Source organism: Cornus florida, unplaced genomic scaffold (genome assembly GCF_030987335.1).
Source record: "Cornus florida cultivar Cherokee Brave unplaced genomic scaffold, ASM3098733v1 CherokeeBrave_3.0.0_Hap2_Chr08, whole genome shotgun sequence".
NCBI lineage: Eukaryota > Viridiplantae > Streptophyta > Magnoliopsida > Cornales > Cornaceae > Cornus > Cornus florida.
The window spans coordinates 46,087,725-46,112,992 of record NW_026775578.1 but is presented as its reverse complement, the minus strand read 5'-3'; the positions used below and the strand labels follow the sequence as shown (position 1 = coordinate 46,112,992).

Below are 25,268 nucleotides of genomic sequence, written 5' to 3'. Positions count from 1 at the left end.
GGAGTACATCTCCGATTACCCCACACAACACGCCACGCCAGCAACCTCAAAGCTGAAAGGAACACCCAAACCAGGGTCATCTGCACCCACGTGCTCATAACAAGACAACCTCTCAAAGGAAAAGTGACCACATGGCCACACGACAAGTCTAAACTCACACAGAGAACCCAAGGTTAGACAAAAGAACGAAAACCAATAACCGTAAGCGTCCCTCCTAACAAACCATCATAAGGAACCAAAAACAACTACCAAAAGAACTCCAAGATAACCACATATCAAATCAGAGTACAGAACAAACGCAACGTGGCAGTACGAATGATAACCAAAACCCGCCCACGACGTACTCAAATGTGTGGTAGCAATGACAGTACCTAGTGCCCGCCCACACTTACTCGTCAGTAAGGTAGCATCGACGGCAACTAGTACTCGCCCACAACACACAACTTTGTACGGTAGCATGACAGTATAAGACACTAGTTCATAACCTGTCCCCCACTAGGTCTACCCAGGAAACCTCTCGATACCAATAACATCAACGTCAAAAATGATCATTGCCAAAAGCACTACGAGGACCAACATTTTGTAAGAGTTGAGATATGGTCCAAAGATGTCCGACCAGAACATCCTGGCCAATCCTAAAACTCTGACAACAATGTTATAGGTACCGCTATGCTTAAGGCCCTAAATCCTCAATACAGCAAAACCAACATCTCCAATGTCTCAAAATACCCCTATTAACAACATTAATCAGGAATCCAAAACTTAACAAGCAAATCAATGCCTACAGAAATCAAAACGAACCTCACAATTAGACATTTCATCGAAGGTCCTTCATATCTCCCTGAAACAGATCAACTACAAGACTATACCGTAATCAAACATCATATCTGCATCCCTATCATGGATGACTAAATCCTCAAAATACAAATCCACCAAGTGGCACACACATCAAAATACCAACAACCAAGGTCACAAATGAGTCTTTCAAAACCGTACTTGGAAACACCAAGTTAAATCAAAATTCCTCAATCTTTGATCCATAACCAATCATCAGAACTACGATTCCTCAAAACTATGCCTAGTCATAACTAGGACGAGAAACTCCACAACAAGCCATATCCAAAAGCAATCCTCCAAAACTTTTCCTAAAAGTTAACCACATCCAGGTCTTCAAAACGGAAACAAGTCTCCAAAAAACATTCTCGAAAGAGCATCGAGCTCACCTCACAATCAAACAAATCCTCAATGATATGGACACAAGTCCCTATAAAATGATCTCACACAAATCAACTCACTCTAAGCACTACAGCCGTCAACAACCGCGGCAGAAACTCCTCAAGGGAAGACACGAAAGAAAGGGAACCACCAGTCCTAAAAAGGACAACACCAAGACTCCATCTCTGAAATGAAAGATAACAAGGTTAAAGACTTCACCCCCTACATGGAAGTAAGTCGACCAAAATCCATCAAATCCTCACCAAGGACTCAAGACAATGATAGTGATCCTCACGGACCAACAAACCCCAAAACTGTGCACAATGCAACGAAGAGAAGAGACTCACTCCTTGTGAAGTCCCTAACACGAACCAACACAAAACCCTTTTGGAAACCCGCATACACGCTACGTGCGACCGAGGGAAAACAAAAGGGAAAAACCAAACCTGGAAGTTATGCATATGATAAGGAATGCAACTACCAGAAAGAAAATCTACTCGCATAGGTAAAAACCAAAGATACATGCGGCATGTCTCCACGTAAGCACAAAAATCATGTCAGTAAAGTACAGTAACAACATGGCATCTCTAAGCATATAAAGAAGGCATGCTAATGCCATACAACAAGAAAGCAAATGTGGATAGACCTCCACCTACTCATGCATCACAATAACATAAATCTTACTACTAACATGGTAGTAAACGAAACTGTATAAGACAACATGATGCAACAATGAACCCTATGGACATCGTGTCATAGAGTATCTAAGAAAAGAAAGGACAATTCCTAGTCATAAACTGTCTCCAAAACTAATGCGACAACAACCTGTCTCAAAGCAAACGTGAGCCCTTACTACAACGGTAAGACTCTAACAATCCATCTTCGAATCCAGAGGTGACACTACAAGTAACACTAACAGTGCAGCGCTCTTACTATCCGTAACATCAATCAATCGACTTGATCCCAAAAGCGTCATCATGCAAGAACTCCTCAAGGAAAATGGTAACTATGGCCATACCAATAACAACCAAATCAATCACTATGACTGATCTCCAAAACAACCATCATCATCATCGATCAAAAGGACAACGCCTATCAAAACAAAACCAACATTGATTCTATCCGAACTGTACTTGTAGCTCGCCAGTACGGCAGCATGATAGTGCCATGCACCCGCCCACAAACGTACCCGCCCACGAAAAAAACGCAAGTTCCAAAGGAATCATTCTGAACAATCAAGGATCCTAAGAGATCCATAACCTCATCATGGCCCAAAGCCAACAAATCCAGCACTATAGCAACGCTAAATGACCCACCTCACGAGAGCCTAAACAAAAGGTGACCACCACCTACTTCAAAACTAATGCTAGGTCGATAACAACCTATACCACAACGAGACTGTGACTACAATCACCATCAACCTTAACTCGTGCCTCAATGACCAATCCCGTGTCATGCCAAATATACAACACAATTATGCATATACAATTCTAATCTAGCATACATCACATGTCATGCTTTTTACATTAGAATAAAACAATGCTAAACAAATGGCATACAACATGTAGCACGTAAGCACATAAACATGTTATTATAAAGCATATAAACACATAGAGCATGGTAACAAAAACATGATATGCACCCAAAACCCGTCATCTTAAGGTTTTCAAACCAAGGAGCTCTGATACCACTTGTGACGGCCTAAGATTTTCAACCCGGTGCATCAATGATGAACCGAAAGATAACCCGAAAACGGATCCGAAATGCCGAAGTAAAAGATAAAACAACGGTCTCTAAAGATACAACATGACTCTGAGACACCAATGTGACACTCAAGGAGGTCACAGAACCCAAAGGAAGTTGTCAATTCACAGAAAAGAGTCTCGGAAATCCTTCAGAACACTCAAGACGACACTAATAGATAAGAAACCAAACTCAGAAGGGAAAAGACAACGGAAAAAATTTATCCAAAAAAAATCCGGGTCATTACAAGGTCTTTAATAAATTAAATACATTATTTTAAAACCTCTCCATTAAATTTGCTTAAACATCACGACAAGCAATTTAATTTCTTCCAAGCTGCAAACCGCATGTGAATTTAATTTTAAATCCCATATTGATCAAGTTCCTAACATGAATTAATCATTCTTAGGTAAAATTAATCATTCTTGGGTATAATCCTACTTAATTACAACATTTAAATCCATCCAACCAAGTTTAAACAAACACTGGAGCCCTGAAATCTCAAAAAGGCCAAAGAAATACGCTTACAGTGTATTTGCAAAAGAGAAGCCGGCTCCAATTTTAGGTTAAGCCGGCTCCACCCACATTGGAGCCACCTCAACACTTTGTGGAGCCGGCTCCACTTCAATGGAGCCGCCTCCACTTCCCCAGCCTCCGTTTTTCCTTCTCTACTTCCTCTATGTTGCCTTCTTCGCTTCCGGCAAAGTCTCAGTCCTCTGTCCCACCTTTGTTAAAGATTTTTAAGGTTCAATTTAAGTCCTAACAAGCCTAGAAACGTCTCCAATTCTAGTATGAATTACTTATCAAAAGCTTAAACCATGATCGCATCAGTTTATGTTTTCTCCATTTGCCTTCTTCGCTTCCGGCGAAGTTCCATATTTCTGTCCGAATTGTTTTTAAACTTCTTAGGGTCCAATTGACATCCAATTAATCCTACAAACTCTTCCCATCCTAATATGAATTAACTTACAAAAATTAAAAAAACATACTTAACACAGTGCATGCAAGAAACCAATTCCAGTTATTAATTGTAAAACAAATTACAGTCCGTTAAAAACATGCATCAACCATCAGTTTTAAAAGTTGAATTTAATTCCTGGAGACTATAAATGATGCACAGAACACAAGTTTACAGGAAGGAGATAGAATGAAACTTGCAATAAGATTCCGGTTTGAAATCTTCACCGTCGTCTATGGAGTTTCAGACGAACGGACGACTACCGGCAACCTTCCTACTGCTCCAGTTCTATTCCACCATCAACCTTTTCCTTCCTCTGTGGCACACCTTCAGTCTATAGCTGAAAGCTCTCTATTTTTCCCCTCAAACCTCTCTATTTCTCTTTTCCCTAGTTTTCCTCTATTTTTCTTCTCAAGATACTATGTCGTAAATAGGGTTTGTAACCTAGTAGACCATACTGTCTTATATATATATAGGTTCCTTCTAAACCCTAATCCTAATCCCAGCCCATTAATACATCGGCTACCCTATTATACATAAATTAAACCCTAAACTTACATACAACACACATAAATTATATAAGCTACCAAAAATTACACATCAATTAAGTCACGAATAATTAAATAATAAAAAAAAATAATTACAATTAATTTAAACAACACCATTACCAATTAAGCAAATAAAACAATTAAACACATAACCAGATAAACATATTTAAATGCACACAAATCAAATAATCAATTAATCAATTAAAATGCATATAAAATAAATAAATAAATTTCAGTTATATCCTTTTGAGAATTAGGGGTATTACACAATACAACAAGTTTTTAAGTGCAGTTAGAGAAATACCCGTGGGGATTAAAGTTGGTAATAGATTTTTAAACTTTGATTGTATTGAAATTTGGTACAGAAAATTAGAAGAAGAGCATTTCTTGTGAATCAGGAGAACGTACGCGATTGATACTCATTCCAAAAATGCAAACCCAACTTATTGACATTAGTAACCCAAGTTTTTTTAAAAAAGGGTAAATTATAGAGACACCCCCTGAGGTTAGGTCATTTTTCAGCAAGATGAAGATTTTGGTTTTAACTTTCACTTACACCCCAAATTACTTTTTGGACTCTGACACATGCGAAATGACTCATTTACCCCCATTTGTTTAAATATAATTTAATATAAAATATCTATAACATTAATTTCCAAAAATACTCTTACAACAAAACCTACCAAATCATACTATTTTCCTCTTCTCTCTCAATCAAAAGTCATCTGCCAAATCCATTACACAGTAATAAAACCGTCATCGATTCCGGCTATTACAGTGCCACCTTAAAACCGCCACCATCATCCCTATGGCAAGTGAAAAAATTCATAAATAAGTTCCTAATCTAATGTATAACACCATGTACACAAGGTGGGATATGGGGTTATATGGTTGTTGACTAGAGGTGGCGGTAGCGGGGCGAGGTAGAGAGGGGGTTGTAGTCGAAGACTGAGCAGGTGGCGCCGGATACTAGCGTTGATAGCGAGGATCTAGGCCATGGTGAGGACCGTGGCGGTACCGGCTTGGAGCTCCGTCGTGAGGGTGGTGTTCCGTCGGCCATTGCGCGTCACCTTAACGCATCACTGTTTCAGCAAGAATCACCATCGGAGTCGCAGCAGACAAAAGTACACCATCACCAACGGCTTCTTCTCTTAGACCATGGTGGAGTGCAGATCTACTTACACCAATATTAAGGGCGCGTTACGTTCACGCGTCGCCGGTGGAGCTGCAAATTATGGTCTCGCTCTGGTTAGATCCTGAAGTGCCAGCACTTTCTCTATCTCATATTGCCAACGTAATTGTGGTTTCTCACAGTGCCGCCACCACCGTAAACCTCCATAAGCCGTCGCCGCTTCAACCACCGTTCCGAGAGATAAAACAGAGAGGATCAGGAGTTTTAATTGGTATCGAAATCTCACCGCAGTACCAGTGGCCAAACTCAGCTTGGGTAGGAACAATGAAGGCGTTGAAACAAATTGGACAACAGTTGTCGGAAGGAGGAGTGTTGGAGTCTCTGTAACTAGGATAGGGTTTGGATCGGAACTTCTCATTCTCTCACCTCATTGTTTCTCTCAGTAGATCGTCCCTCCAGCCCACTCAATTCATCCACCACCTCGCTCTTTCTCTCTTTAAAAATGAATTTTTTTTAAACAAGAACAAGAAAGAAATAAAGGATCTGATAAACCCATCACAATTTTAGTTTGGCACCCCTGACTGTTTTGTATGTGTGTGTATATATATCTATATACATATATGTGTGTAATTCTGTATATATATATATATATATATATATATATATATATATATATGTTTGGCTGTTTTCTATATCTGTATAGATATATATGCATGGAGTTGGGTTTTGTGCGGTGGTGGTGGTGGCGAATACGGTGATTGGGGATGATGATGGTATGATGAGGAAGAGGAATAGGAAGAGTAAGAGGAAATTGTATGTGGGGTAGTTTGGTCACAAAAATAGTCAACGGAAGGTCAAAGGGTAACATAGTCATTTAACACCTCAAAGTACTACAGCCCTACCAAAAATTGACATTTGGGGTCTAAGTGAAATGTTAAATCACTACTTCAAATATAAGTGAAATCTAAAACCAAAATGTTAATCTAGCTGTAAAATGACCTAACCTCAAAGGTTTGAGTGTAATTTACCCTAAAAAAAAAATTGTAAATGTTAAGCATCATAAGTGAATTTATTGTCACTTAAAATCTTACATTATTTTAACTTTTAATTACAGTATATTTTTAAGTAGCACTAAAAATATATTATCAAACACATTTAATCAATTAAAAAAATAAGTACTAAAATTGTGTTATCAAACAACACCTAAAAAGAGAATTTATATATACTGAAGATACCTAGGCCCACACATGTTACAAGCATATGGTTTTATTGTACAAGAAATACGTTATTTAGTTATTTTACATGATCCAACACACTTACATATATGTTACACAAAATAAGGTGGAAGCTATATATACATATATATATATATATATATATATATATATATATGAGTTTGTGATGATTGAATTAAAATCCCTTCAATATCTTAGCAGTCTCAAAAATGAAGTTGCCTTCCTTGAATCGTTGCCTCGCATCATAACTGTAACGACCCACTCCACCACATGGTATGATATTGTCCGCTTTGAGCCTGAGCCCGCACGGTTTTACTCTTGGGCTTCACCCCAAAATGCCTCATACTAATTGGAGATGATGCACTTTCATATAAGCACTTCACCTTTCCTCTACCCAGGCGATGTGGGACTTGTGCACCCGTAGCTCGCCAGTGTGGTAGCCTGACAGTGTCTCTTGCACCCGCCTACGGCACACCCGCCCACAGGGTCATCACAATCCATCCCCCTTGGAGGCCCGACGTCCTCGTCGGCACACTTTCGGCTGGGTCAGGCTCTAATACCAAATTGTCACACCCCAAATTTTAACACAAAGACTCTTTGTCTTTTATTTTATAATGGATGTATGTTGAGAATTAGTGGAAGTTATACATCAGATTTTACATACAAGACAAAGAGTCTTTGTGTTAAAATTTGGGGTGTGACAATAACTATAAGCTCGAACGTATTTCCAACCCAACAACTCACCACAATTGCTACAGAAAATATCCGCAACACTAAAAACACAAGTCATCAGCTGTTTGTCTTCTTTGTGTCCCACAACAATGTTCATCGCATGAGAGAACATATAGGCTTGTCCAGATTTTGCCTGATCATCAAAAACCAATGTAACATGGAGGAGCTTGGAGTTAACAAAAACTACACCACAACCACACACATTTTGATATATATATATATATATATATATACATGCATGTGTGCATATATGTTTATATCCAATGAGTATGCATAGTGAGCAAGGTATACCACGTCATTAGTTCGTCCAACTAATGAAAATTTGACAAATGAGTTTATGCAGAGTAGTTTTTTTTTCAAGTGTTGAGACCTGTAACAATTAATGACATAGTATGCCGAGCTCACCAAATATATTCTCCAATCCAAGATGCTCTCATTGAGCTACCATCAAGGGTTGCAGCACAATATTGTCAATACAATCTCACAAAATGAAAGAGGGAGCGCTCAACTTTCAAAATAAATGTAATTTACACTACAAAATGGGGCAATGTGCAAGCAAAATCCTTGGTGGTTAAGGGTCCTTATCCACTAAAGAATTAGTGCAATGGGGGTACATAGATGTTAAATTTTTATAATTCATGTTTTATATATATATATTTCTTAGACAAACTAATACTCCAGATTTACAAGAATATCTCTAGGTATAAACTTGTCGGATTACTTTTTAGCCTGAAAAAGAGAAACTTTTCAAACTCGCATAGTTGCTTGAGGATTTTCAAGGGGGGAGTCGTAAACTCGGACGACGATGATTAGAAGGGTTTTGGTGTCCATAAACTAATAATTATAAAAAAAATAAAAACTTTCAGAAACCGACCGAATTGACTAGAGCCGAGTAGAGAGAAGCCCTATCTCGACTCCGGATAAGGATCTTCTCCATTCCTGGAGAGGGTCTGCACACCCACCAACCATTCATATGGCATCATTATTAGTGGGAGAATCCAATCCAATGGTTAATGGATGTGCAGGACCTCTTCTTTCCTAGACAGATCCTTGTCCCCCGACTCCACCGTGTTAGTCTTTGTTTGGCTAAGGGGAAAGAGCCAATTCGGTGACCTTGACTTTACAAGACAGTCTTGCAACTCTCATTCTATAATGGATCAAATTACTTCATTTCCACAAAAAGTCCTTGTTACTAAAATCAACTCAATTAATGGACTGATGATTAGTATAACATGAACTAATTATTTATTGAATCAACAAACCCCAAGTTTCAACTAATGCATCAGGCTATCAGATCACACACGTATGTAGTGTGTGTGTGTGTGTGTATGTAGAGGGAGAGATCTAGAGGATCAGAAATGTTTAATCACCCGAAATTTTTTAGAAATAAGGTCGTCATGGAGGGCAACCGGATTCCGGCAACTGTTGCAGCTATAAGTGGGATGACCGGTGAATTTTTTTTCCGCCATGAACTGAAAGTTTAGTACCACGTACATGCAAAAAATGAAATAGAAATAAGTTAAAAGGAAACAAATTTGGAGGAAAAAATAGAAATTACAAGAAGTTAATTAAACTCTCTCACCTCTGACTGTAAAGGATTATCCATGGAATGGAAGATATGAGGAGATGACCAGAGGACAAACTAGGTAAGATATATAAGGTAATATTGGTGGAATTGACTTGTTTAATTTACGTGATAGACAAGATAATATTGGAATTGTTTAGCCAATGTTGCTGATAAAGACAAGGTTTTTTGGTGGGACCTACTGTCCTATTTGGGACTAGAAAAAGCTACTCATATAATTGAGCTTTTATTATGTCACTCCAATCACAGACAGAGGAGTTGTGTTTTTTATTTTATTTTTTTATTTTTTATTTTTGGACCTCTTATCACAAGGCCTTGGTCAGAGAAATGGTTGTTAACTTGCCTTTAGAGAAAATAAAATATATTTAATTATATAATGCTTGGAAATAGTGAATACTTAAAAATTGAATTTAAAGGAAGTGATTATTGATAAAGGAAATAAAATTTAATTATATTGTGTTTGGGAGTATTAAATTAATTTTTTAAAATTAGAATTTTAAAAAATTTAATTGAGGCTTACAAATATAAATTTTATTAACATTACATTTAAAATAAATTACACATTCAATTTTAAAAAATTTAATTGAGGCTTACAAATATAAATTTTACTAACGCTACATTTAAAATAAATTACACATTCGGTGAAATTTTCGGTCCTTTTTTTAGACTTGTCAAAAATGATAATTTATTTAACAAAAATAACAATTTTTTGTGATATCGTAAAACAGATAATCAACAAAGATACTTTTTTTTTAGGGTCTTTTTTTAAAAATTTTATTTATAACTTTTGTTTTGAGAGGAAGAGATCAACCATATCCATATGTAGAAAGGTAGTTGTGTAATTTGAAAAAAAAGAATAACTATTTTTAAAATGTTACAAATTTTTTCTTTTTTAAATGAGAGTGCAAATGTATATTAAAAAATATTAAAAAGCGCAAAATTAGTGATTTCTTTTGTCTTGGGCTAATCGAGATTGTAACCATGTTGCTCACCATCTAGCGAAGATGGCTCAGTTGTAAGCAAGGTGATGGTGATTGGAATGTGTTACATGGCTGCTCAATGTCATTGCTGTTGACCTTCATTCAGTTTCTCTATAAATGTTCTTCCTCTGTTTGTTAAATAATAAAAAAATAATAAATAAAAAAAGAGAGGAAAAAAAAAATTTATTGTGAAAGTTTGCACAAAATTGTCTCAAGCTTCAAGCCACATGTTTCAGAAATTGGAAATTTGGAAGTGGATATAGAGCCAGTTTGGAATTGAATGTTAAAAGCGCTTTTAATAATAGAGCTGTTGTAAAAGTGTTGTCAGTAAAACGCAGTTAAACGTTTGATGACACATTGTATAAAGCACTTTTTATACTTGAAGCACTTTTAAAATTGTTTGGTAATAATATTACTTAAAGCACTTTTTTTATTAATTTTATTATATTACCCTTACATTAAACATATGATAATTCCCTAATATTAAATATTATAAAATTTCATTGAGTTTAATGATTTATAAAGATGAACTTGTATTTTTTTTTATTTTTAAATATCACATATTTTGTTTATGATATCGAACTTGTATTGAGCACTAAAATATAAATGAGTTAAACATATTTTAATGATGATTATTTTGTATCTGATTTTGGATTCTTCAGTAATAAAATAAGCAAATTTGCTCATATGCTATCTAATAATGAAATCTAATAATATATTGTTTTCCAATATAGATAACATTTTATAAAATAAGACTAAACACTTTAACCACAATTAATAATCTTATTACTTTTCATTTAAGATAATAGCATAAATGTATTATGGTTATTTTAAAAACAAATTACAAGTCATAATTTATTAAAAATTAAACATCTAACAATTATACAATTAACAAGTTAAACGGTCACGATAACCCCCATCTCATTGTCATCGCCAGTGTACCTTTCATGTGGGTGTTCATCATTGTCATTCCCTTCTTCATCAGGCACTAAATCCAAATTATCATCATATCTTTGAAATTCCTCATCAATAATAGCTGTTCGCCGTGTAAAATTATGAATCGTCATGAATGCAATAACAATTGCAACTTGTTTTGAAAAACTAAAACTAGGCATTCATGATAGAATTCGCCATTTTGCTTTCTAAACACCAAAGGTTCTTTCATTCTCAAATATGAAAGAACTTATGAGGGCTCCTTGGATGACTTCCACGACGAAATATGAGTGAGCATGATTGAAGAACTTATGAGGGCCCCTTGGCTGACTTCCACGACGAAATTCTGCAAAATGGTATCCCTCTCCCTTGTAAGGCGCTAAATATCCTTTCATATTAGGATATCTGTGACAGCCCAAGTTTTTCAACCCGGTGCGTCAATGATGAACCGAAAGATGACCCGATAACGGATCCGAAATGCAGAAGCAAAAGTCAAAACAACAGTTTCTAGAGATACAACATGGCTCTAAGACACCATTATGACCCTCAACGAGGTCACGGAACCCAAAGGAATCAAATATGAAAGCAACGTTTTCAAAAAAGAACAAGAATGAACCTAGGGGCAAAAACGTCATTTCTATCTTAAAGTGGGTGCCACCGAGCACACCATTGGAAAGACGACAAAAAATTAATAAATTTAGACTCAAAAATCACTTGATTCGTAGTACGGATGAAGAAGATATGGCTAACGAAAGAAAAAGGGGTAAAACGGTCAAAAAGTCAACCCAAGACCATCTAACCGGTTAGAAAGCAAAAAAAATAGTGACCAACTCACTACCCATGCTCATCTAAACGGTTACAAGATTTACCACCCGTACACTTGACCAGTACATTTATACTACAACTCAGCAAAAACATGGCAGCAGGAGTTTTTTCAGAAAAAATGGGATTTTGAAGCCCTAGATGACATTTTCTGGAAAAACACAAAGAAGATACCCCCCTCAAAATTGAGTTTTCTACTAAACTTGAGAAAAAAAATTGAAAAATACTCACTGTAAAATGCCCAAAATACCCTCCAAAGAAATCTGGTCCAGAGGGTCGAAAAAACTGCTAAATGGAAAACAAAAGGCTGAACTTTGCGATCGATTTCCGATACCAAGATGGCATTTTCTGAAAAAACACAAAGAAGAAACCCCCCCTAAAATCACATTTTCTAAGTGACTATGTGGAGAACAGAAATTATTTCCAAAAGAAAATTCTCAAAATGCCCTTAAGCAAAATTATGTAACAAAAGTGTAAAATGAGTCTGTAGGAGGCTCATTTCACCAAAGAAGAAGCTTTGCCCGGAAACGACCATGCACGCAAACTTAACTTACCTAATAAGATGTGCTACAATGGTCCATGGCTTAAAAATATGGCCAATACAAAATATGACCCCCCAACAGCCAAAATGCCAAAATCGAAGTTTGGAATGAAAACTTGGAATTCAAAATCATGAAATGGTTTCAAAATGCCGTTTGGCCCTTGGCCACACTTCATACATGATGAATGAATGCTAATGGACAAATTTTTATATACAATGCACACTCCGGCGCAAAATAGCATACTAAAACGCATGAATTTCATATAATCTCATTAAAGGCAAAAATCAACATCCATGACATAAATGTGATTCTAAAAGAAGTTTGACCCTTGGCCTCATGTCATATACATAAAATGAGAATCAAAAGTGTGCTTAGGCACACATTACAAGTTTAGAATCAAATATGCACATTTGACAAATAAGATTACAATTGGCATTCCGAGCCAACCTTCACAAAAATGGAAGTCTTCAAGTCCACATGTCATCCAAGCATAATGGGAGTCTCAACTTTAATTCTAGTACCTGAAATATGCCCCAATATCGTAGAGGTGAGTAACATAAAGCTACTCGTAGGAAATGAGCATGCATCGACCTACGTTTTATAAGTTTGCATGATTTAATTATTGCGGTTCATTCCACCTAACGTCTATGTCAAAGGTGAGACTCAAGGAGCATCCTAGCTACCTAAGATCTTTTCTAGCATCAATCACCTCATTCATGCAATTTTAGCAACATAGGATCATGCTTACACAAAGCAACAACTTAGGAGCATGCGTACACAAAGCAACAACATAGTAGCATGCTTACACAAAGCAACAACATATAGATTCTTAAGGTTATCAACTTGAAGTCTAAAATGCAACATCAACTAAATATAACAATTTAGCATAATTAGAATATCTAATACCACACATTAAGACATAGATTCTCTAGGTTATTAACTAGAAATCTAAAAGTGTGAAATCAACTAAATATAGCAATTTAGTATGGATGTACTTAACAACATCAAAATCGCCAATAGCTAAAACCACAAGTCAACAAGGTAAACATGATTGTCAACTTGGAATTGAATGCGAAAACAAATAGTGGAAAACTTGGACATCACGTCTCGGATTTCCGCCGAGAACAAAATGGTTGTTCCGGGCACTAACCCGCAGTGAAAACCACCCTAAGTGCACACTATCTCAATTGATGAGAACTCATACCTCCCGCACTAAAGCCGAACTTTAGCCATATCACATATAACAACAATGTCCCAAGACTCCAAAATAAACCAAATAAGTTCATAACTTATCCATATTACTACTACATAGTAACAAGTTAGCAACATAACTCTCAATTGTGCATAATAAGCATTTCATATCCATAATGCTATGAAATCACAAGCCAACAATATATTTATATTAGAAACATACTCTCATGAATATAAATTTAACAACAATGATTTTCAATGCATGTAACACAATCAAGTGAATACATCACAAGCCTAAATCCATACTCTTAAAATAGAAACAACTTCTAAAATATGATTAGATCCACGGATAAACAAGATAGAATTTAATTATATCAAAATAATAAAACTCTTTATATTTCAAATCATTTCCAAATGGCCTCAATTTAATATATGATAGAAGACATATCATGGTCATTACATATATTCACACAAAAGCTTAATTAGGCCTATGAAACCACAAAATAGATTTTAATTAATTCTCTTAATTAAAGCCTCTAGATTTTCAAACTCAACCAAATGCTCTCAAATTAAAGTATGTTAACAAACATGCCAAAATTTAATTTAGAAGCATAATACAACTCAATTTCATGTAAGGTACGGCCATGAACTTTAATCTTTCACAAAAGATAAATATTAAATAAAAAGTACAATTCTTATTTAATTAATCCAAATTTAATATATGTTAACCAACACATTAAAACAAGATTTTCTAACATGCCACAATTCAAATTCAAGTTACACATCATCATGAATTTTAAATCTTATACAAAGAAATAAAAATTACTAACTTTCTAGATTTGATACAAGGCATACATATATGTTATATAATCATGAAAAACACACAATACAACACACAAATAATCCTAAAACATTCCATACCTCCATTTGAGATGAAATCTCAAATCCCCACCAAAATAAATCGACTCCGAATCCAACGAAACTCCTACGTTTTGTCAGAGACAACACCACGAACATGAATCCCAAGGAAGCCCCATCAAAAACACAACTTGACTTCAAACCCGAACTCAAGAAATGGCCATAACGAGATTCCAATCGGTTGGAATCGAAGGCCTCGCCGAGGGGAACAATAAACATAAAGGCATCACCACTTTTTAGTGAGGGGAGGAAGCTCAAAGAAGAAAGAGAAGATGGCAGCCATGGCTGTCATGAGATCCAGTCAAGAGAGGAGAGAGAGAGAGTGAAATCTGATTTTTCACTTAAAGACCTCTTATTTATAGAAAAACTCAAAAAGTGCCCCGAACGGGCCCCACAAGGTCCGAAAAAGTGAAATTCGAGCAGACGCGCTCAAACGGAAAAAATTCGTGAATGAAAAAGATTTCAAATGAGAAAATATGAATAACAAAAGAAACGGCGTCGAAAACTGAGTTTCGAGCAGAAAGTTATGTCCAAAACAAGTTTGGCGCAAACCGAGGCCAGAAACCCTGAAATTGGAAAACATCGATTAGGAGGAAATTCTAAGAGTCCACGACTTGACGAAATGTGAAAATGAATCCCGTACGAGGATTCAGGCTCAAAACAAGGCATTAAGCAATAACTTTCATTAATTGCACAATGGCCCCTCCAAAAAGTGAAAACTGCGAAACTGCCCCAGAATGAAAATATCTTCCAAAAGATATTTTCTTAGATACCCCTGAAATAAAATATCTTCAAAAGATATTTATGAAAAACACCCCAAGAAAAGAAAAAGTTTCCAAAGAACTTTGCATTTATGCCCCTATGGACACCGGGAGCAACCAGAGTACTTTTTCACGAAGGTAAAGATACGTATCTCATAGAAATCATTGAGAATGAAGATACGTGAAGTCAGAAACCAACTCCGAAAATAAGAAGTGAGGTTATGCCAACAAAGTGACAAACGGGGAAAAGACAAAATAGGGAAAAGGACGAAATAGGGAAAAGGACGAAAAATGAATAGTGCCGAAAAACGAAAAATGTGGAAATAACTCGGTCCTCAAAGGAAGTTGTCAATCCAAAGAAAAGATTCTCGAAAATCACTCCAGAGCACTCGAGACGACACTAATCGACAAGAAATCAAACTCAGAAGGGAAAAGACAACGGAAAAAAATTTATCCAAAAAATCCGGGTCATTACAATATCCACCATCAACTAGATAATATTTACCTACGAAAGTAAAATTTTAGAAGACAATATATCGTACAAAACTAAATAATTAATGAAATAGTATATTTTTTAATAATAGAAAGAATAACTTAGATATAATTCATTTATGAATGAACCTTTTGGGGGTTTCGGAAAATTCAAGTTTATTCTCTCAATTGCCTCCAAAAGAATGCGAGTGTCATGAGTTGTTCCCTCCCAACCGGCCCAAGAAAATGTAAATAGTATATTAAAGTCACACACAGCCATTACATTTTGAGTACAATACCCTTTCCTTCCTATGTATGGAACTTTCTTATTTTCAGGGATAACAGCTGCAATATGTGTCTCATCAATTGCTCCGATACAATCATAACAATCAATAAATAGTAAAATTTTATATAATTAATAATATTAAATTAAAATAACAAAATTATTTAAAGAATTACCTTCAATTGTGGCCAGTACTTTCGATTCTCGCAAATGTATTTAGGTACTTCTTTAAATTCACGATCAAGAGGTTTTATAAAATCCATAGACATCATTATGACAGCAACTAACACATCTGTAAAATGTCGACTTACAGTTTCACCGGAATGCTGAAAACGTTCTTGAAGCATTTGGTTACTTACATCGTGTCCTATGGTCATTAAAAACGTAGCTACTTGTTCATGCACAGTAATTTCTCGACTACTTTTCAATTCATACTTTTGCTCCAAAATTTCACAAAGTTTTTTGAAAACAAGCTTTTCCATTCTAAATTGTTCATAGCATCGTCTATCATGACCGGTAAGAATTTCCATCAAAAACTTTGAACCTAATTGTTCAGAAGTTCTACATGGTTCCTTAGAAATAAAATTATTAAAATATGTGATAGCGGTAGCGAAACCTGCTACCACAAGAACATAGAACTCTGTATCTTCCTTTTCGATTTCCTCCAATGAATCCATGCGATAACTGTAAAATGACCTACAAATTAGCAAAATCTAAACCACAATCATATATCATCTAATGCAACAAACAATTTTTGAATAAATAAAAATAATATTCAATATCTAAAATACATTCATGTCCATAAACAATTGAAAACTAATAAAAATGGAATAATAATTAAGGGGATACATGAATTCAAATTTAAAATAATATTATTAATTAAGAAAAAAACCAATAGGTCCAAATGCAAGAAAAAATAAATAAACACTAAATTAACAAGTAAAAACTAAATAAAGAGATAACAAATTATTATCCTAAAAGTCCTTGAAAAAAGGGTGGGTTAATTAGTTCTCTAACTTGTTCTTGCTTAAGCCACACAATTTGTGTTTTAATATCCTTAAGTGCCATGAATATCTCCCTATTTTCTTTTTTGGTAAACAGCCTTATTGCAAGCATGAAAAGTTCACCCCCTCGAGGAATTTATGGAATTGCAGACATCATTTCCATTACTTCTTGAATGCTACATCCTACTGGGCAAGTCGCGAATACATAGTAGAACTTCTATTCTTTACAGCATCACATATTCGATCAAGTTGTTTAGACAACTTTGTTGCAGACAAAACTTTATTTGAACGTCTTTCTTGTGTTGGTTTTGATGTGTTTGTTTTCTTTCTTTGTTGATCAATACTCCCAACATCAATGTCAGCATCAATATTTTCAAATCCTTCAAACTGGTTACCATCTCTATCTGAATCATCATCTTGAAAATCTTTATCATTAAACTAGGTAATACACCAGATGATGGTGCCCAAGATCTATCTCATGTTGCCACCACATCCATAAATAACGCATCTAACTTAAAACAATGCTCCAATCCCTTTTCACGAAATTTTGCAGCTTCTGGAATAACTTAAACATATAAAATAAGAGGTATTGACAAAATTATTAGCACTTTTTTTTTTATAAAAGAGAGAGAGAGAGAGATAAAATGCAATTTACTACACACCTGTAGTTTGTCTTTCCACCATTCGTCCGTTGCCATAATCGTTTTTTTAATAGGATCCCAACCGATTCATGTATCATAGCTCACCAACTTGCTCCAAATTTGCCACTCTTTTCTCATAGCATCCCACTTATCTTTTAGTTGTTTTTGGTCATATCTTCTTCCAGTTTTTTTGGAAAAAATTTCTATCACATTCTTCCAACCAACCTTATTAAAATGCGTACTTGGCCTATTACCAACTCAAACTTCCTCTACACAAATATCTATGAAATCCTCATATGCCATAGAATTCCAAATTGCCTTCAAGAACTTTTCATTTGAGGTAACTTGGTTGGAATTTCCATCACTCTCCATCTAACAATCATATAAAATTTATCAGATGCTTGAGAATATAGTTGTGTTGTTCTAGAAGAATAATTAAATAAATAAAATAAGTGTGTGAACTAGCTTGAAGAAGACCAAAGCTTATAAAAAACCTAATGAGCCTAAAACATTGCAAGTTTTCCAAATTGACCAAATCCAAGTAAATAAGACTAGAGATAGCATAAGAGAAGCAATGAAGTCCTCGGAGGCAAAAGATACAATAATATTTGAAATAATGTTCAATTCTTCCACAAAAATATTTATGGTTTCATGTGATTGAATTTCTGTAATTTTAATTTTCAACAAAAAAAAAAATATAAATAAATTTCTAGAATTTTTGGGAGGAGACTTAGACGTAAGGGATATTCAATGAGCTATACTTTTTTTTTTTTTTTTTTTTCTTTTGCAACAATCAAACTTCCATATAAAATATGTTTTCTCTCACATACTTGGATCTTCTATTTTGAACTCAAATTTCCAAAATTTTACGTAGTGTCATCGTTGTCGTCTTTATTTAAAAAAATATTTTTGCCAAAAAATAAAAAGTCGTAAGCTTCAAGACCTCGACACCACAAAATTCCACCCTACTTTGTCTAAAGTTCTAAACACGCCTAGTTTTCAGTATTTTACATCCATGGTTCTGCAAAGTTTCCAACTAACTTTTAGTTAGTCGGTGAGTCCAGTGTATCAATTATTTTATATATATATATATATATAATGATATAGAGTCGTGACTAAAACTATGTAAGTAAAACGTTTTAATGATATCATTATATTTAATGACGTCGCGATGATGTTATCTCCGATTCATATAAAATATTCGTATACTTCCGACTACTCAAACTCAAGAAATATATACATATACTTTGACTTTGTTAACCGAAAATTTGAACAGAATTCCACAATTATCATTTTCAAAACAAAACAGGCGCGTTAATTTGGCAATAATTTTCGTTTTGGGTTTATCTTCTAGCTCAAAATATAAACAAAATTTTTGTTGTGGAGTGTGTTTGTTTGTGACTAAAAACATGTTTGGTAACATAGCATATGTTGTAAGATTTTCAAAAGTAAAAATATGAAAACATGTTTTATAAAATGTTGCATAAAAAAAGGGCCACCTCTATTTACTGCAATGCGAAAATATTAAGAAATTTCAGCTTTTTGTTTCCGATTAGCCTATTAAGGTCTCTTTTCGAGGTACAATTCAAAACATGTTGTGATCTTTTTATCATGGGTTAATTTCATTGACACCCCTTCAGGTTAGGCTAAATATCACCTTGAAATAATTTTTGAAAATTACTATCACTTATACTACAAACGTTTGTTCCATTTCTCACTCACACCACAACTGTTATCTTTAGATATCTGACACCATATAAAATGACTTAAATGCCCTTTGACTTTGTCAAAAAAAACTTTAACCTAAAGAAATATACTAAAAGACTAAACTATCCCTAAATGTTTTGCAAATATACAATTATATATATATATGAGTATTATATAGTGTATATATATATTACAAAAGTGTTAAATACCATCGTGGTTGTCGTTAACCATGGGGCCTTGAATTTGTCGTCGTGAATCACGCTCTTGGCAAACAGCTATTGCCATGAACACACCACTGCCGCTGTGCTCTAACCCTGAGAGAAAATGAAAAAATAAAGGAAAAATAAGAAACAACCAAGAAAATTGATGAAAAATATCAACAATTTGGGATTTGAATTTTGAGTTTTACTGTGGGTGTTCAAGGGTTGTGAAGGAACAAAGGATTATGGGGTTTCGGATTAAGGATTTGAGATATTCTCTCTCTGTGTGTGAATTGGGTTTCATTTATGGTTCCTTTTGGTTCAATTAGGTTCATCGTGGGTCGGATTGGGTGGTGATTATGGTGGTAGAAGTGGTGATGGTGATATATATGTGTGTGGGTGTGTGTATGTGTGTGTACAGAGATTGAACTGATTTGGAAACGGCTTCCTTTATCAAAAAGGTGAAAGCCCAGAAGTTCTTAGAGCAAACAAATCGACTTCTTGGTCTCAGCAAAGGTCATCTCTTCATTGACGTTCTTGGAGACAAAAACTCAATAGTTCCCCGGCATTGGGGATCCCGATGAGGTTGTGGTAATTAAGGGGTTGTTTGAGGGTGTGGTAGAAGAGGAGGGACACGGCGGCGCAAGGTGAACTTCGTAATGGCGAAGAAGAAATATCTCCCTTCAAGTTGATTATTTCTCTATCATTCTTGGAGTTTAATCTTGCTACTATTCTTAACTATGAATCTGTAAATTTTGCTTTCAATCGTTTGTTTCTCTCTATCATTCTTATTTATTATGTAATATGGTTTTGATTAATTGGTTTCTCTTCTTTTTCTAAGATGTATTTGATTAATCTGTGTGAATTGTTGGTTATTGTATACTCTGTTGTGTTGATTTGATTTTTTCTTAATAGTTATGCTAATTTGATTAGATTAGCTAAAAGTTTGACTCATCTGGCAATGGAAGAGAGGATGTGTGAATGAGGGTGAGGATGAGGATGATGGGGGTAATTTTGACCTTATAGGTTTTAAAATAAAAAGTATTAAAAAAATAAGGGTAAAAATGTTATTCCAAACCCATTTTAACGGTGTTAGTAACGGAAAAGTGATATGGGTTGTAAGTGATAATATTTTTCGAAAGATGTTTCTAGGTGATATTTAGTCAAACCTAAGGGGGTGTCAGTGAAATTAACCATTTTATCTTCGTTACACCACACAACATGACAACAATAAACACTGCAACAAAAAGTAGTGCTATTGCGAGAAGTTTTTAGCCATTATAAAGAGTAGTGTTATTGCGAGAGCGCTCTCGCAAAAAATATAAAGAGTTCGAGCTTATATGCCACACGATTCCTATTTTTAGGGATTTGGGAGAGAGAATTAATTAAGAAAGAATCATTTACAAGTAAGAAAACAAATTAAGTTTTTTTCTCTCTTCTTTCCATGTTCTCTATTTCTCTCTCTTGATTAACCCTCAATCAATCTGTCTCTTTCTCTCTCATAGTTAACCATTTGTCTTTCAATCAAAGAGTCTCTCCACCTACATTAAACAGATTGATGAAGGAGGGTTGGAGGGGGGGAATGGTGTTTGAATTGTCTTCTTGGGAAATTACTGTCTAAAAATGTTATCAACACTAATGCCCCGCATAATATAATGAGTAAGATTTGGAGCTACCCTTCAAGAAAGGGTGGCAAGGATTGAAGAGAAGATTTTTCAATTCAAGTTTGAACACAATTGAATCAAGCTCATGGAGTTTTGATAGTCAATTGTTGGTATTGGTTCTTTGTGGTAAGATAGGCAGATTAAAGATCAAATCTTTAATTAGGAGAAAACAAAAAATTCAATCTTCAATACATCAAGTTTTTGGGTGCAGTTAGAGAAATAACCGCGAGGACTAAAGTTGGTAATAGATTTTAAAACTTTGATTGTATTGAAATTCGATACAAAAAATTAGAAGGAGGGCATTTCTTGTGAATCAGGAGAACGTACGCAACTGATACCGATTCCAAAAAAGCAAACCCAACGTATTAACATTAGTAACCCAAGTTATTAAAAAATAGTGTAAGTGTTAAGCATTGTAAGTGAATTTATTGTCACTTAAAATCTTGCATCATTTTAACTGTCAATTACAGTATATTTTTAAGTAGCACTAAAAATACATTATCAAACACATTTAATCAATAAAAAAAATAAGTATTAAAATTGTGTTATCAAACAACACCTAAAAAGAGAATTTATATATACCTGAAGATACCTAGGCCAACACATTTTATAAGCATATGGTTTTATTGTACAAGAGATGCGTTATTTAGTTATTTTCCATGATCCAACACACTTACATATATCATATATGTTACACAGAATAAGGTGGAAGCTATATATATATATATATGAGTTTGTGATGATCGAATTAAAATCCCTTCAATATCTTAGCAGTCTCAATAATGAAGTTGCCTGCCTTGAATCGTTGCCACGCATCATAACTATAAGCTCGAACGTATTTCCAACCCAACAACTCACCACAATTGCTGCAGAAAATATCCGCAACACTAAAAACACCAGTCATCAGCTGTTTGTCTTCTTTGTGTCCCACAACAATGTTCATCGCATGAGAGAACATATAGGCTTTTCCAGATTTTGCCTGATCATCAGAAACCAATGTAACATGGAGGAGCTTGGAGTAAACAAAAACTACTCCACAACCACACACATTTTGATATATATATATATATATATATATACACATACATGCATGTGTGTATATATGTTTATATCCAAAGAGTATGCATAGTGAGCAAGGTATACCACGTCATTAGTACGTTCAGCTAATGAAAAATTGACAAATGAGTTTCTGCAGAGTAGTTTTTTTTCAGCTAATGAAAAATTGACAAATGAGTTTATGCAAAGTAGTTTTTTTTCAAGTGTTGAGACCTGTAGCAATTAATAACATAGTATGCCGAGCTCACCAAATATCTTCTCCAATCCAAGATGCTCTCATTGAGCTACCATCAAGAGTTGTAGCACAATATTGTCAATACAATCTCACAAAATGAAAGAGGGAGCGTTCAACTTTCAAAATAAATGTAATTTACATTACAAAATGAGGCAATGTGCAAGCAAAATCCTTGGTAATTAAGGGCCCTTATATACTAAAGAATTAGTGCAGTGGGGATACATATATGTTAAATTTTTATAATTCATGTTTTATATATATATATTTCTTAGACAAACTAATACTCCATATTTACAAGAATGTCTCTAGGTATAAACTTGTAGGATTACTTTTTAGCCTGAAAAAGAGAAACTTTTCGAACTCACATAGTTGCTTAAGGAGTTTCAAGGGGAGAGTCATAAACTCGGACGACGATGATTAGAAGGGTTTTGGTGTCCATAAACTAATAATTATAAAAAAATAAAAAAATTCAGAAACCGACCGAATCGACTCGAGCTGAGTAGAGAGACTATCTCGACTCCGGATAAGGATCCTCTCCATTCTTGGAGAGGGTCTGCACACTCACCAACCATTGATATGGCATCATTATTAGTGGGGGTATCCAATCCAATACTTAGTAGTTGTGCAGGACCTCTCCTTTTCTAAAAAGATCATTATCCCTCCACAAACTAATACTCAATTAATGATTAGTGGGTGTGCAAAATGTACCTCCTTTTCCAGAGAAGGTCCTTGGCCTCGACTCCACCGTGTTAGTCTTTGTTTGGCTAAGGGGAAAGAGCCAATTCAGTGACCTTGACTTTACAAGACAGTCTTGCAACTCATATTCTATAATGGATCAAATTACTTCATTTCCACAAAAAGTCCTTGTTACTAAAATCAACTCAATTAATGGACTGATGATTAATATAACATGAACTAATTATATAAAGTTGAATCAACAAACCCCAAGTTTCAACTAATGCATCAGGCTATCAGATCACACACGTATGTAGTGTGTGTGTGTGTGTATATATATATGTAGAGGGAGAGATCTAGAGGATCAGAAATGTTTAATCACCCAAAATTTTTTAGAATTAAGGTCGTCATGGAGGGCAACCGGATTCCGGCAACTGTTGCAGCTATAAGTGGGATGACCGGTGAATTTTTTTCCGCCATGAACTGAAAGTTTAGTACCACGTACATGCAAAAAATGAAATAGAAATAAGTTAAAAGGAAACAAATTTGGAGGAAAAAATAGAGATTATAAGAAGTTAATTAAACTCTCTCACCTCTGATTGTAAAGGATTACCCATGGAATGGAAGATATGAGGAGATGACCAGAGGACAAACTAGATAAGATATATAAGATAATATTGGTGGAATTGACTTGTTGGGCCTGTGTAACATAAATAATTCATGATTTCTACTTTCAATTCTTAAAATTGAGAATCAAAAATAAAAATCTTGTTTAATAAAATACTTTCACTTTTAAAACTTTAAAAAAATACTTTCTAATTTTAGAAAGAAAAGAGAAAATAAAAAATCCTTACTTTCTTGGTTTTTATACTGTTCACGAAAATTACTTCCTATACTGTAACACTGTTTAAAAAAAAAAAAAAAAAATTTCTAACCATCTCCTCCACCCACCGCCGCCTCCTCCCACCACAGCCCCTGCCACAACCAGATCTCTCCTCTCATACACGCCAAAACCTATCACCATAGCCCCTGCCACGACCATCTTGAATGGTGAAGACTTCAATTGGGGGGGTGATTTGGGGTGGTCTGGACCTTGATGGTTCGATCGGTGGAGTAGTGGTGGCGGAGAGTGGTGGGGAAAGTGAGGAACCAGGTTTAGGGGTCTTGTGGGGTGAGGTGAGAGAGAGACGAAGAGGAGGGTGATGAGAGAGACTGAGATGGGGTTGGGGTGAGGTGGGTTTGTGGATGAGTGGGGTTGCGTTGGGGTTTAGTTGGAGTGTTGGGTCTGATTCTTTGGAAAATTTTCTTTTGCAGAGTGATGATATATATATATATATATACACACACTGCTGCAATTGACGCCGGAATAGACCGCCACCAGCCACAAAGAGATTGGGATGAAAATAATAAAATTCCAGATCTGCCTTCTGGAATGAGAGAGTGCACTGTATAGGTATATATATATGAAGAATCACTGCTGCAATTCCGCCACCAGCCACAAAGAGATTGGAATGAAAATAATAAAATTCCATATCTGCCTTCTGGAATGAGAGAGTGCACTATATATATATATATATATATATATATATATAAGTTTAATAATTATAATTTTAATTTTGGTATCAATTTGACAATCAATGTTATATTTTCTCTATCTCTCTTTCTATATATATATATATATATATATATATATATATATATATATATAGAAAGAGAGATAGAGAAAATATAACATTGATTGTCAAATTGATACCAAAATTAAAATTATAATTATTAAACTTGCTTTCTAATTTTTTGTTTTAAAAATATTTAAAGCATAAAAAATTAATAAACATAATTTTATTTTATATTTTAATTTTAAAAATGAGAAGTATGATTTTATTTTTGAAAAAAGTAAAAATAAAAAAATAAAAACGTTAATAAGCAGATCCTAATTTACGTGCTAGACAAGAAAATATAGGAATTATTTAGCCAATGATTATTATTATTTTTTTTTGGTGGGACCTACTGTCCTATTTGGGACTAGAAAAAGCTACT

At 34.8% G+C, this 25,268-nt stretch overlaps 1 protein-coding gene and 1 long non-coding RNA gene across 2 annotated transcripts; both read right to left on the bottom strand.

Annotated features, from left to right (window-relative positions):
* Positions 1 to 7,006: 7,006 nt before the first annotated feature.
* On the bottom strand, positions 7,007 to 9,569 carry LOC132270174 (protein yippee-like At4g27745). The gene is made up of 4 exons (XM_059771373.1): positions 9,146 to 9,569; positions 8,934 to 9,035; positions 7,496 to 7,696; positions 7,007 to 7,126 (listed from the first exon to the last, which is right to left on the bottom strand). The coding sequence occupies exons 1-4, from the start codon at positions 9,167 to 9,169 to the stop codon at positions 7,007 to 7,009; spliced, it is 447 nt and encodes a 148-aa protein (XP_059627356.1). The 5' UTR covers positions 9,170 to 9,569.
* Positions 9,570 to 22,423: 12,854 nt separating this feature from the next.
* Positions 22,424 to 24,762, bottom strand: LOC132271580 (uncharacterized). Its single transcript, XR_009469740.1, has 2 exons — positions 23,825 to 24,762; positions 22,424 to 23,714 (listed from the first exon to the last, which is right to left on the bottom strand). It is a non-coding gene; the product is annotated as an uncharacterized LOC132271580 (long non-coding RNA).
* Positions 24,763 to 25,268: the final 506 nt, after the last annotated feature.